The sequence below is a fragment of the Mercenaria mercenaria genome, chromosome 2, assembly GCF_021730395.1.
Source record: "Mercenaria mercenaria strain notata chromosome 2, MADL_Memer_1, whole genome shotgun sequence".
Taxonomy (NCBI): Eukaryota; Metazoa; Mollusca; class Bivalvia; order Venerida; family Veneridae; genus Mercenaria; species Mercenaria mercenaria.
This window is the reverse complement of record NC_069362.1, coordinates 94,235,435-94,247,782: the sequence shown is the minus strand read 5'-3', so window position 1 is coordinate 94,247,782 and position 12,348 is coordinate 94,235,435. Positions and strand designations below refer to the sequence as shown.

Here is a 12,348-nt window from a genome sequence, read left to right as displayed (position 1 = left end):
ATCAATGTCACACCTACATGACAAATAGAACCTATACATGGCAAATCAAGGTATACTACTGTACAATACAAGCTGTCCAACATCAATGTCACACCTACATGACAAATAGTACCTATACATGGCAAATCAAGGTATACTACTGTACAATACAAGCTGTCCAACATCAATGTCACACCTACATGACAAATAGTACCTATACATGGCAAATCAAGGTATACTACTGTACAATACAAGCTGTCCAACATCAATGTCACACCTACATGACAAATAGAACCTATACATGGCAAATCAAGGTATACTGTACAATACAAGCTGTCCAACATCAATGTCACACCTACATGACAAATAGAACCTATACATGGCAAATCAAGGTATACTGTACAATACAAGCTGTCCAACATTAATGTCATACCTATATCATTCACAAGTACAAATAACAAACCTTAAACTTGGGCCCTGTTATATATCAAACTTTTGCTAGGTAAAATCACAGACTCAGTTATCAAAGTATCATTAAAATTTTAAACTCTTACACAAATTTGCACTACCTTCAAGTAGACTTATACTCCAGTTCTTGCTACATCGAAGTTGTTACATTCAAATTTTAGTTACCTCAAATGTGTTTCCTTCCAATACTCTCTACCTTACAGTTCTTTTAAAAGAATTTCTTCTACAACTATTACTAATGACTGCTGGACACTACATAATCACAACAGCTCACTTAGATCAGCTAAAAACACATACCGGTACAACATAATGTTCACAAAGTAAAAACAGTTACTGCATAATTATTCTCAAAGCTTTGATTGATTTAATTAGAACTTACCCATACTGACATTCTCTGTAATTGTCAGAAAACAATCTTCCGCTGAAATGAATGAAAACAAATAAATTTGCTATATTGATTCATTGGAGAAAAACGTAAGTAATTCAAGAGCAATAGCTTTTTAGGTTAATTTGCACAACATATTTTTTCATAGCTTCCTTCTATCACATGTCTACATTAGCATTTTATTCTGAAACTAATGTGACAAAATTACTTTACAGTTTGAAATTACTCTGCCTTGCTAAGTTGCATGTGTGGTAAGTAACCAGTATCTTCCAATCAAATTCATAATTCATTCTAGTTTGTGTAACATGTTGGTGCTTTTTAGGTTTTTTTTTCATGCAAGTCAGTTTAGAGTCTGATATTTTAAATACTTGTTTTGGTTAATTTTGAAGCAAATATGTATGGAAGAGAGATTTATATATTTTATAACTAGAAAACTGAAATATAGAAGCTATTTATATGTCTTCTTTCAAAAGATTTCTTATTACCTCTCATAGCAGAATACTTTGTTTGACTTCCTACTGCTTATTTTTCTATATACACGGTTACCCTGAAAAAGATATTCAAAATATGCAATATTGCTTAAATGTAATAAATGAAATAGGCCAAGCTGAAACAGACTTTTGTTAAAGTAATCTCAAGTAAAATGGAAGTGTTGTATAAATCACTTTGAACAAAACAGTTCAAATGCGAAAAAAAAGCAAACTAATATTCTCCCACAAAATCAACCTTACAAAACTTGAAATATGAACTGTGACTGAGTACATGTGACCTTCCTAAGATCTGTACACAAAGTACAAATCTGAGCAAAGCCATACAAAGCTTATTCTAACCAAGTTTGGTTAATGTGTACTGAGTGGTTCATACGGTGTTTAAAAGTTTTCAATTTTGACCTCTGGGGGCCCATAATTGCAGTTTAAAAAAATAATTTGTACAAAATTTAGAAAGGATCATACAAAGGTATTTCTACCCAATTTCAATAAACATCAATCATCTAGACAGGAACTTCTCCTACATTGAGAGACTTTCTCTCAATCTTAAACAATGCCTCTGATTTTAAAGACAAAACATCTTTCATTCTAAAGACTTAAATAAGCAAAAGAAATGAAAATGACTGAAAGAATAATTTTATCATTTATAAATTCTAGAATGTGAAAATAAATTTCAATGGCTGAAAACTATCTTTTATGAAATACAAAGTCCAAATAATTGGGGAATTTTATCTAAGTATTATAATCCTAAAGCAAACTTTTATGAAAAAGTTGTTTCTTGTCAAGCTTACTTAAAATAGCCGGTTGTTCAAATACGAAAATAATACCCCATTATTGAAATGCTTTTTAATTTAAACTTTGTTTTTTGAGCTCTTTATTTTGATTGAAAGACATTTTGTCCAATTTTTTAATCAAAAGAATGTACGTTAATCAGGAGAAATCCAACCTCATCTCAGGATACATAAGAAAAAGTCAACTATTTTTTATAGCTTATAGATGGAAAACACATACCACTGTGATGGCCCTAAATTTAGCATTAACCACAGGAAAGATAACATGCAAACACTAGTCAAAATAATTCAACGTTCAGATTGTTTTATATTTGTGACAGGGCAATCTAAATGTCACTTTGAAGGACCGAAATAATGGAGGATAAATCACAGTACACAGCTGTGTAAAGTTATTGGTTTTATCGCTTGCGCATACTGGCATGTAGACACGGTAAATGTTAACTGTGTACAGAACATACAAAGGTAATTTTGGATATTATTTGATAATTTTTACATAAATCAAAGAGGAATTGAATCCCCTTTCGATACATGTAAGTTTTATATGAATTTATGGCCAATTAGTGACATAATCGGCATTTAAACCTATAGCATGTAAAGCGTCGGCAGCGATGAAAATTTCATCAGAAATTGCTTCCACTATTTTGGTCTTTCGAGTGTTTGATGCAAGTGGGAATATTGCCCATATGAAAAAAAAAATCTCAATATTTCCTAGGACTGTGTCAAATTTGTTGGACTATTACAAACACTTGATTCACAATTTCAAAAAAATGTGTGCACAAAAAAGCACAAATGCTCACACCAGATTACTGTTGCATAGGGTGTATTTTAAATACGGTATGATATCTACGGCATAAAAGGGTGCAGACTGGAAACTATATATAGACTATTTTCCAAAGTGAAAGCACCTTTAATTTGTATTTGAATGGAGCTAAAATTTCAATCTTAATTTTTCACTGAATGGCTTTGTTACCTTAGAAAAATGGGGGAATCTTCCTTTGTAATAAATGAATAAGTCATATTAAAATATTAAAACCAAATCTATGTAGATCTAGCAGAAAAAAAAATCAATAAGCTGTGGTCACTTTTGAATAAAAACCGGAAAAAAGTTGTTGCAGGTCAAAATCTCGGACATGGTTTTGACAACCATAAAAATTCATCATTAGATTTTATGTTCAAAAACACAATGACTTTGTCATTCATACACATATAAGAGCCCAAAACATGTTTTTCATTGTGTATTTCAAAACTGCAAAGAGGTGGTGGCTGTTGCTATTAAAATTAAATTTTGACAGCTTTGAAACATGCTTCATTTAACTTTTGAAAAACATTTATTTTTGTTACCTTGCAGATCAAGGTTTTCACCATACAAAAGTCTTTCCGCATGCAATGGTTACTGTGTAATTCTCTGTTTCTAAGTCTGTATATGATGCAGGAGCTCATTATGAATATTTCTCAATGCAAATGCATGCAAAAGGCGACGTTTAAACTAAGGGAGGTAACCACTTCAATCTCACTTACACAATTTGTGTATTCTCATTAGATGACTAGAGCGCCAATTTTAAGGAAAACTCTACACTTTACAGTATTAGGAGGTTATTTTAGATTCCAGACTTTCAATGACTCTCTTACAAAAGTATAAAGATTGCGTGCGGTCTGCGGGCGAACTTTCAATAAAGTCGGATGTACTCGACGAACTTAATTCGCTTTTAAAAGCAAGAAGCGAAGCAAGACCATTTTATTAAATTAAGAATTATAATTAACTTCATACGTTCTGATTTAGACAAAAGAAGGCATTTTTAGCATTTAATGAATGATACTCATCGTCGGATAGCCACGGGTGCCTTATTACGCTACTCTACTTGTAGATAGGTAAAGCGTCCGCTTCGAGAGCGGGAGGTCGTGGGTTCGATCCCTGGCCGCGTCATACCAGAGACGTAATAAATGGTACAAACAGCTTCCTCGCTTGGCGCTCAGCATTAAGAGGATAGTGCTAGGACTGGTCAGCCCGGTGTCAGTATAATGTGACTGGATGGGATATCATGCCACGTGTCTACGGCGTGATATTCCAGTGAGGCAGCACTATAAAGTCGGGCATTGTGCTCACTGCTACAAGTAGACACCGTCGTTTATATGACTGAAAAATTGTTGAAAAAGACGTTAAATCCGAACACACACACACTACATGTAGATAAGTCACTCATGGGTATACGATGATGTTAGTATGAAACTTACTTCTTTCAACAACACGCCATTTTAAGTTCTTGTCACTCTCACTGTACGTTTATCACGGAATATATTCTTTGCGTTCTGATGCCGGTTCCTTTCCGCCTACACATTCTCTCAGAACAACTCACCATCAGATGATCAAATCCAGTGTGTCAGGTACCGCACGTATAGCGTTGGCACATCGATTCACACAAAGGCCATTCTTAGTATTTTCTTGCCGATTTGAAATAAAAACATATTACTAATTTTATCCAAAACACCATTGACAGAAATAGCACTTGGTATACCTTGCCCTGAGAGAAATGTCACTACACAAGCTTTCTGTGAATCGATGTGCCAACGCTATACGTGCGGTACCTGACTTTTCTTCTCTATATTTTTTTTTTCGAGTTTTCACCCCTATTTACATTTTACTGTGTTTAAACACTGCAATGGCGATACGATGTTTGATACGGACAATGTCTTGCCAGGGTAGAACCAGTAATGTCTAAGTAGGGGATCGCGATGGAATCGCGATGGTGCGATGGTACGATGGTGAAATGTCGATGTAATATCGCGTTTTCATCACCGTACCATCGCGTTTTCACCATCGCACCATCATGCCATCGCGTTTTCATCATCGTACCATCGTGCCATCGCGTTTTCATCATCGTACCATCGCGTTTTCACCATCGTGCCATCGCGTTATCATCATCGTACTATCGTGGTTTCACCATCGTACCATCGCGTTTTCACCATCGTACCATCGCGTTTTTCACCATCGTGCCATCGCGTTATCATCATCGTACCATCGTGGTTTCACCATCGTGCCATCGCGTTTTCACCATCGTACTATCGCGTTTTCACCAACGTACCACCGCCTTCTGGTTAGAAATGCGTAGTCACGTACACTTGTATTTTTGTCAACAATAGATGAATGTATCTCAATGTATTTTGTGAAACGAAATTTACCATTAGATTCTGATGTTTTGCAAAATGTTTTACAAAATGTTCAGTGCTCAGTTCATTAAAACTAAAATCTTCAAAGCCACGTCCTTTGTATTTTATGTATGCATGAAAATAAATAAAAAGCTGATGGTATTATTCAAACTCAGCTTATTCATGTTAAGATGTAAAAGGTAGATAGTGCAATGTGAAAATGAGATTGTATCTAGCTTGTATTTCACTGACACATATACTATACGACTGCGCTTTCTTTAACCATATTATGTTCAAATACATTCATAAGTTTTAGAGATACAGTTCTTTACCTCATACAGTTAAACAATTTAACAATAACCATTCAAACATTTAACAAACACAAAAAATATTTGACGTTTTTCTTCCGCCACTACACTTTTGTTCAGTTCTTTTTAACTTCAGGTCAAGGCCACGTTTAAGGGTCAAAGGTCATATGAATGTGTTTCGTGTTCGCTCTGTAACTCACGTCCGTGCAGGCTGATCTTGGTCTGCACTGGCTGCATTTTGGTCGGTATCAAATAAGTGGTTTTGGAGACTGGTAGAACTTGTTGTGAAGTAACAATGCGAAATTACGGTTTTGGAACATGGTTTAGATTTCTGGGGGAGAAATTTTGTTTCTACGGAAACACTAGAAACATATTCAATGATGATGTAATTGAATATCACATTTTTGATGCGTGAAGTCCGTGCAAAAACGAAGCATGGAATGAAACATGTAACAGGTCTTGTCTATACGACTTAAACATCGAAAATGAATTATATGACTTTTGATGTTGGTTTATTTCGTTCTCTCGAACTCCTCAGCAATCATGGGAAGAATTTCTGTACACGGGAAATTGTAACGTTTCTAGCAAACTCCGGGTATTAGGAACACTGCCAAAACCGGAGTTTGTTGTGATATATATATACATTATGGAAAGCCGGTGTGCCATGCTTACTGCCAAATGCTAAATGAAAATTATTTAATGCTAAATGCCAAATACTTAATGTTAATTGCTACATACCAAATGTTATATGCCGTATACTTAATGTTAAATGCCAAAATAGCTAGGCTAGTGCTTATTACCAAATGATAAAGGCTAATCATTAAATTCTTTAACTTTATGAATTAATGGTCTGTACCTCTTAAACTAATGAATGTAACCTTTAGTTATGCGAAAACGTATGTCCTACCAGTCAGATTTGAAGCAATAAATTGTTCTACCGGTCATAGGAACATGGGACCCAAACCGACTCTACTCTAAAATGTTTAGAAAAAAAAAGTTTTCTTATAAAGACAAAGTTAGCGAACAAAGGCCAAAGACTATTTAAAGGATGCATTCATACACTGATATAATCCGCTCTTTAGTTTAATAACCACTTAGCAATAAGCATTTGGCATTTATTGTTTCGGAATATCGCATTAACAATTAGCATTTATCGCTTGACGGTTACCATTTGACAATCAATATCTGACATTAAGCATTTGGCAAATAACATTTTGCACTTACTGTTTGGCATTAGCATCTGGCAATTAGCATGGCGCACCGGTCTTCCATGTTGATGTTTAGCATATTGCCAACTACCATGGAGCACCGACTTTCCATAAATGATTGTCCAGATGAGTTCGCTATGACCGGAGTTTACTGCAGTCCATACAAAACGCAATCAATACAAACTGAAAGACCCATTTTGTATTTATTTTCAATTATAAATTTTCTGGAGTCTTCACAATAAAAATAGTTATCACCCTTGATAGAGAAGAAGTCCAGAAAAGGACGTCCAGATATCTGGGTTGCTAAAAATACCATCGTCAGCTAAATAATTCTGCACGGCAACATCGTCTCCCTTTTGTAGATGAACAATAACAGCTTGACTTCCTTGGTCAAATCGAGCATCTGTACCACGCGCGTATGCTGTAACCTTTTTAACTCCGTTTACGACTATTTGGCACCAAATTTCACGATTACTTTCAGCCATAACTGACGTATAGAAAAGGTATGTACCAGTGACTGGGGCTAAAAAGACGCCATGATGGGGATTGTAGGCATTTCCTACATTAGTTTCCACGTGGTCGAATACAATGTTCTGATGCTCTCCTGCATGTAGAATACTATGGGAGAGCCCGGCGGTGAACGCAACGTGCACTCCGTCCCCAGCTCGACGTATTCTGTTTTCTGAAGAAAAGATACGATGTGTACGAAAAAAAAAAAACGTATACTTGTTAAATTATGTCATAATGTTGTTGGTTAACATTTTGTTAAAAGTTGTTTTCTTTGTTCGAGAACAATGACTCTACAACCATTGAACTAAAGTATGGATGGACCTATAAGCTGCATTTTACCAATGATGAATAGTGATTAGAGACGTCATATAAAAATAGGCAATAATGTTAAGAAAATATCCCCCTTGTCAGCTTCAGTATATTCTTCATGCAACAGTTAAGTGATCATATTCGAATGTGGTTAAAATAGTGTAAAAGTTCATGAGTTTAAAAGAAACATTTAGGTATGCATGTAATAGAAAAAAAAATGCATACCTTGATGTATTCTTGATAGTTTACTGGAATTAGACACACTATTCTGGTGATAATCCGGTTTGTTTGTCACTTTCTGCGAACAAATCTGGGTCAATTTTGACACTTGCAGATCTTTTTCTATAATCTGGCGACGCATGCGTGTCATCTCCTGCTTTTGATTGGCCAGTTCCAGCTTTAGCGCATCGATTTGGTGCTGTTGGCTCCTGTCGCGTGCTTCAATAATATTAACGCGTGCAAGAAGTTGGCGAGTGAGCGCGTCTCCTGACAACTGCGTCTCTTGTTCGCTTGAGATAGCAGATGCAGTACCAGACGTTACTATCCAGACAAAAATTGAGATAATACGTTTCATGTTCATATGCCTACTGCTCCTACTGTTTTGTCAAACTGTGAATGACATTAAGACTTAGATTGTAGGTAGGGAACTTAGTTCATTTACAGATATACTCTTATCTCTATGTCTACATTTATTGCTAATTGATGAAACACCGTGTCTTATCAGTGAGATGATTATAATCGATATCACTCACAGCATATCACTAACAGCATATCACTCACAGCACAGCATATCACTCACAGCATATCACTCACAGCACATCATACCACTCACTGTGAGTGATATAGCACATCACCTTGAACATCTATGTTAATTTCTCATTTTTCGTGTAAAACGGGATGGAAATTATAGTCCCGCTTTGATCTTTATAGTATATTTCTCGATTTAAATAACTTTACTAAACGAAAATTTTATAAGGTTATGCTACAAATAACAAGAGCTGTCTGTAAGACAGGCAATGCTAATGGAATAATACCCTAAATGTTAAAATATCAATAGAGTTTCAATCGAGTATCTGCATTAGTTTTGGAGATAGTAACTTGCATGCAGAACTTTACCCAGAAGTTTTTAAGTTCAAAAGGCGACATCATTTTGAAAAATTTATGTCAGAGTTATGGGACTTGATGCTATGACCAAGTTTCAATTTAATATTTGCATTAGTTTTTGAGATAGTTACTTGTATGCAGAACTTTAACCTGGATTTCCTAAGGCAAAAATGCATGTCAGAGTTTTGGGACTTGATACTATTACCTAGTTTTATAACCCCGAAAACACATATGAAGTTTCAGTTCAATATCTGCATTAGTTTTGGAGATAGTAACTGGCATGCAAAACTTTTACCAGGATTTTCCCAAAAGGGGGCATAATTTGGTCAAAATACATGTCAGAGTTATGGGGCTTGACCCAGTGAGGTTGGTAATTGACCTAGAAAAAAAGAAGTTTCAAAAGCTATATGCCTTTAATTGATAGCTATACGTACTTGCATTCAACGACGCTGACGCCAGGGTGAGTAGAATAGCTCGGACTATTCTTCGAATAGTCAAGGAGCTAATAAAATGAAACGGAGCCTTATGTCGTGTACATCTTTGTTACCACGTTTTAACGTCTGACGTCATGCTCGTCTCTGTTCGCCCTGAGATTTAAAGTCGCAAGATGCGTATTTCAAAAGCATAAGACAAACAGAAAATGTGTTCGTTTTTCGTGTATATGGAATATATATCGTCCTGAAGTGGGATATTTTCCATATTCACTCGAAACAAACAAACTTCCTCTATATACTATCTCAATTTTCTAAACTGACTGAAAAAATAGCATCGTATATTCTGTCCGTTTCTTGTCATAATTTTTGTTCGGTTTTAAGCCACACCGATACAATTTAGGTCGTTGTTTGTGTGACATTTTAGAACTAGGCTGATGTCGTTAAATAACTACAGTTAAACCTGTGCTTAGCAACCAGTCAAGGGAGTGACACAATCTGGCTGCTTAAGACAGGTGGTCACTTAATATAAGTTGAAATAAGAACAACATTTTCAATTTGAGAAGTTAGCTGCATAGCAGCTTAATGTTGTTTAGTACAGGCGGCCACTAAGATTTCAATATCTTATTGACAACAAATTTTCTAAACGTTCATGAAATTTCTCATAGTGTACTATTTATAACTTAAAAGACATTGCCAAAAGGTTAGTTTCGTTTAATGTATAAGATACAACACCATCTCTACTGTTAATGTTTCCTACCTGCATAACAACGTCACCATCTCTGATGACAGTGAAACATTTTCAAGAATTGCATGAATACTGTACCAAAATATATAATAACATTTAATCACATGGAATTTCTGCGAGTCTTTTTACACAGTTTCCTTGTGTTTGTACAAATAATTATTATTTCATCGTCGATTCTCATGTTGGATTAGAACTATTAACTGTTAAACTTTTATTTTACTCTCTACTAGTATGTCAAAATGTAATAAAACGGTCAAAACCTTTTAACATTTTTAAGTAAGTTAACAGAATATAACTCTCTTAAATACAAAATAAGTAGGGGAGACCGGGGATAATTGTTACATTTTTCATATTTTATAGTGTATCGGATGAATTATTTAACCGATTTTGTCCAGCTTATTATCTTTGTAAAGCTCAATCATTGCAATTTTCAAATTTATACTGTTAAATCTAAAACGAAGAATATTTCTATCCGTTAAAGATAGTTGTATCATGTTAGTGAAATGTAACAACTTACCCCACCGTTGGGGTAAATTGTTACAGCGTCTGGGGCAAATTGTTACAATAAGCAATTTTACAAAGAATTTACATTTTTACAACACAACAGTAAGCATACAATGCTTTCCAATCTTTTTATAACATGTGTAACACAGCATTTTCATTTCACCGAGTTGGAAGTTAAACAAAACCTTGCGAATTTCAAACCATTCAAGTCCATACTCTATTTTATCAGCATTTATCAAGCGTGAATTATGCTATACTATTTACTGAAACTGCTTCTTGTATTTCTTTGTATCTATTTGCATGTGTATAGGCAATACAGTATGGTTAAATCAAAACATCTCTTGCATTTCTCCATCATATCCACAATGATGACAAATAGGACGATGTTTACATCTGTTTACATTTTTCTTTTGTCGTGTTGTTTTCTGTTCTTTAGTGTTGAGCACTTGTTTTGCTCACTTTTAGCAAATTTTCCACAGTTTCATGGTGAATTCTTATTATTTTACTATGTTAGCACTCTTTTCGGGCGTATCTGTCAAAAGAGCTCTTTTACATCCTTTCGCCATCCAGCAGTCATTCGAAATTGGCATTTCTTATCTGGAGAAAACGCAGGCCTGTTGTAGTTGTTCGCTACTCTTAGTGCACTATTAGATTTTATTGACGCCACTGTAATGTTCATTTCTATATCTCCGCTGAATACGACATCTTTACAGACAAATTGCTAGGGCTGTGGGTCGTTGGACAAGTGGCGATCCGATCCGATCCGAGAGTCGGGCCTGACACTTCACAGATCGAACCAAGGATCACCAGCAACAATTTATAAGGATACAAAAATGCAAGACTGTTATATTAGTACCATTTTCTTTATGGATTCTAAACTTTGCAGTTCTCATATAGTGTTAAAGTTAATAGATCTGACTTATGTTTCAGTTTTTGCTAATTAATTTATGTCAAGCTTCGCGGGTGGAAGTTCTGTAATGTTTGACCATACTTGCAGAGTGCAGACGAACAATATAATAACATCAGTCATAAGTGTCACAATATTAAGTAGCAGTTTTTCTTTTTTTTATAGGAAAACTTTACTTATGGGAAAGAAATTGCGTATTTTACTTTTTTATTGAAATTAATTTCTTGAATGATAAATGTTAATTCACTGTTTACAGATTTCAAATTAATCTTAGCTGGAAAATAAGACCAATGATAACTCTACCTAAGATATTTGTTTAAATCTGGTTTAGAAACTTATAAGATCTTAGACGTGCAAGAAAATTCATTGAAGATGTTTAATGTGGCTTTAATTTAGTTGTATTGATATAATTTTTCATACTGCATGTATTAATGAAAAAGATCGCGATCCAACGATCTTGACAATGACGAATATCCGTACTCGAACTTTTGGTCGAATTCGTGGATATCCGAGTACTCGGATACTCGTTACAGCCCTACAAATTGCAATAATGTTTGTATCGTCATATGAGCTCTGATGGTTTAAGATGGCAGAGGTGCCAAGGCAGCTACACTAAGTCGACAATATAAGGTAGCGCTTAATATCGTTAGTTACATTTTGGCCATTTGAAAAATCTGTATAGTAACTGGTATGGTCATTTCACTTCATTTACGGTAATATGCGCATGGGGTAGTTGTCATCTCTGCTATTCAATGTAACTACAGCATAGAGCCAACAATGTCCATCCCCATATGCAGCTTCCTGGTTCAATCAGGCATTTACTATAGCAAAAGTAGTGTTCTGGTTTCCCTCGTCTCAAATAAAGATTCTCTTCTTGTGAATCTTCTCTTTGGGGTCAACTGGTAGTATGTACCAACGTGCCCCGCACTAATTGTAACAACATGCCCCGACCCCACACCACGTGACAATATCTTAGGTAGACAACTCAGAGGAAGCATGTAACCTCATGAGATTTTACGATTTTTAGCACAACTCCTTGTTTAGTCCAACAACATTTTTTATAA

At 35.2% G+C, this 12,348-nt stretch overlaps 2 protein-coding genes across 2 annotated transcripts in view; both read right to left on the bottom strand.

The window, feature by feature from the left end:
* The window catches only part of LOC123564615 (DDB1- and CUL4-associated factor 17-like), a 30,160-nt gene extending 26,570 nt beyond the window's left edge, over positions 1-3,590 (bottom strand). Inside the window, exons 1-3 of the mRNA XM_045358327.2 lie at positions 3,453-3,590; positions 1,318-1,379; positions 827-868 (exon numbers count right to left, since the gene is read on the bottom strand). Of these exons, the coding sequence (XP_045214262.2) occupies positions 827-868; positions 1,318-1,379; positions 3,453-3,551 (203 nt within the window). The 5' untranslated portion in view covers positions 3,552-3,590. The remainder of the gene's footprint in view (positions 1-826; positions 869-1,317; positions 1,380-3,452) is intronic.
* Positions 3,591-6,971: 3,381 nt separating this feature from the next.
* On the bottom strand, positions 6,972-8,223 carry LOC123562383 (heavy metal-binding protein HIP-like). Its single transcript, XM_053523926.1, has 2 exons — positions 7,816-8,223; positions 6,972-7,453 (listed from the first exon to the last, which is right to left on the bottom strand). Exons 1-2 carry the CDS (start codon positions 8,168-8,170, stop codon positions 7,023-7,025), a joined length of 786 nt encoding a protein of 261 aa, XP_053379901.1. The 5' UTR covers positions 8,171-8,223; the 3' UTR covers positions 6,972-7,022.
* Between the last annotated feature and the right edge of the window lie 4,125 nt (positions 8,224-12,348).

Coding starts and splice junctions, on each gene's coding strand:
- LOC123562383 (XM_053523926.1), bottom strand. CDS start 8,170: ATGAACATGAAACGTATTATCTCAATTTTTGTCTGGATAGTAACGTCT. Junction 7,454..7,815: donor ACTATCAAGAATACATCAAG/GTATGCATTTTT, acceptor TCTTTTCTTCAG/AAAACAGAATACGTCGAGCT.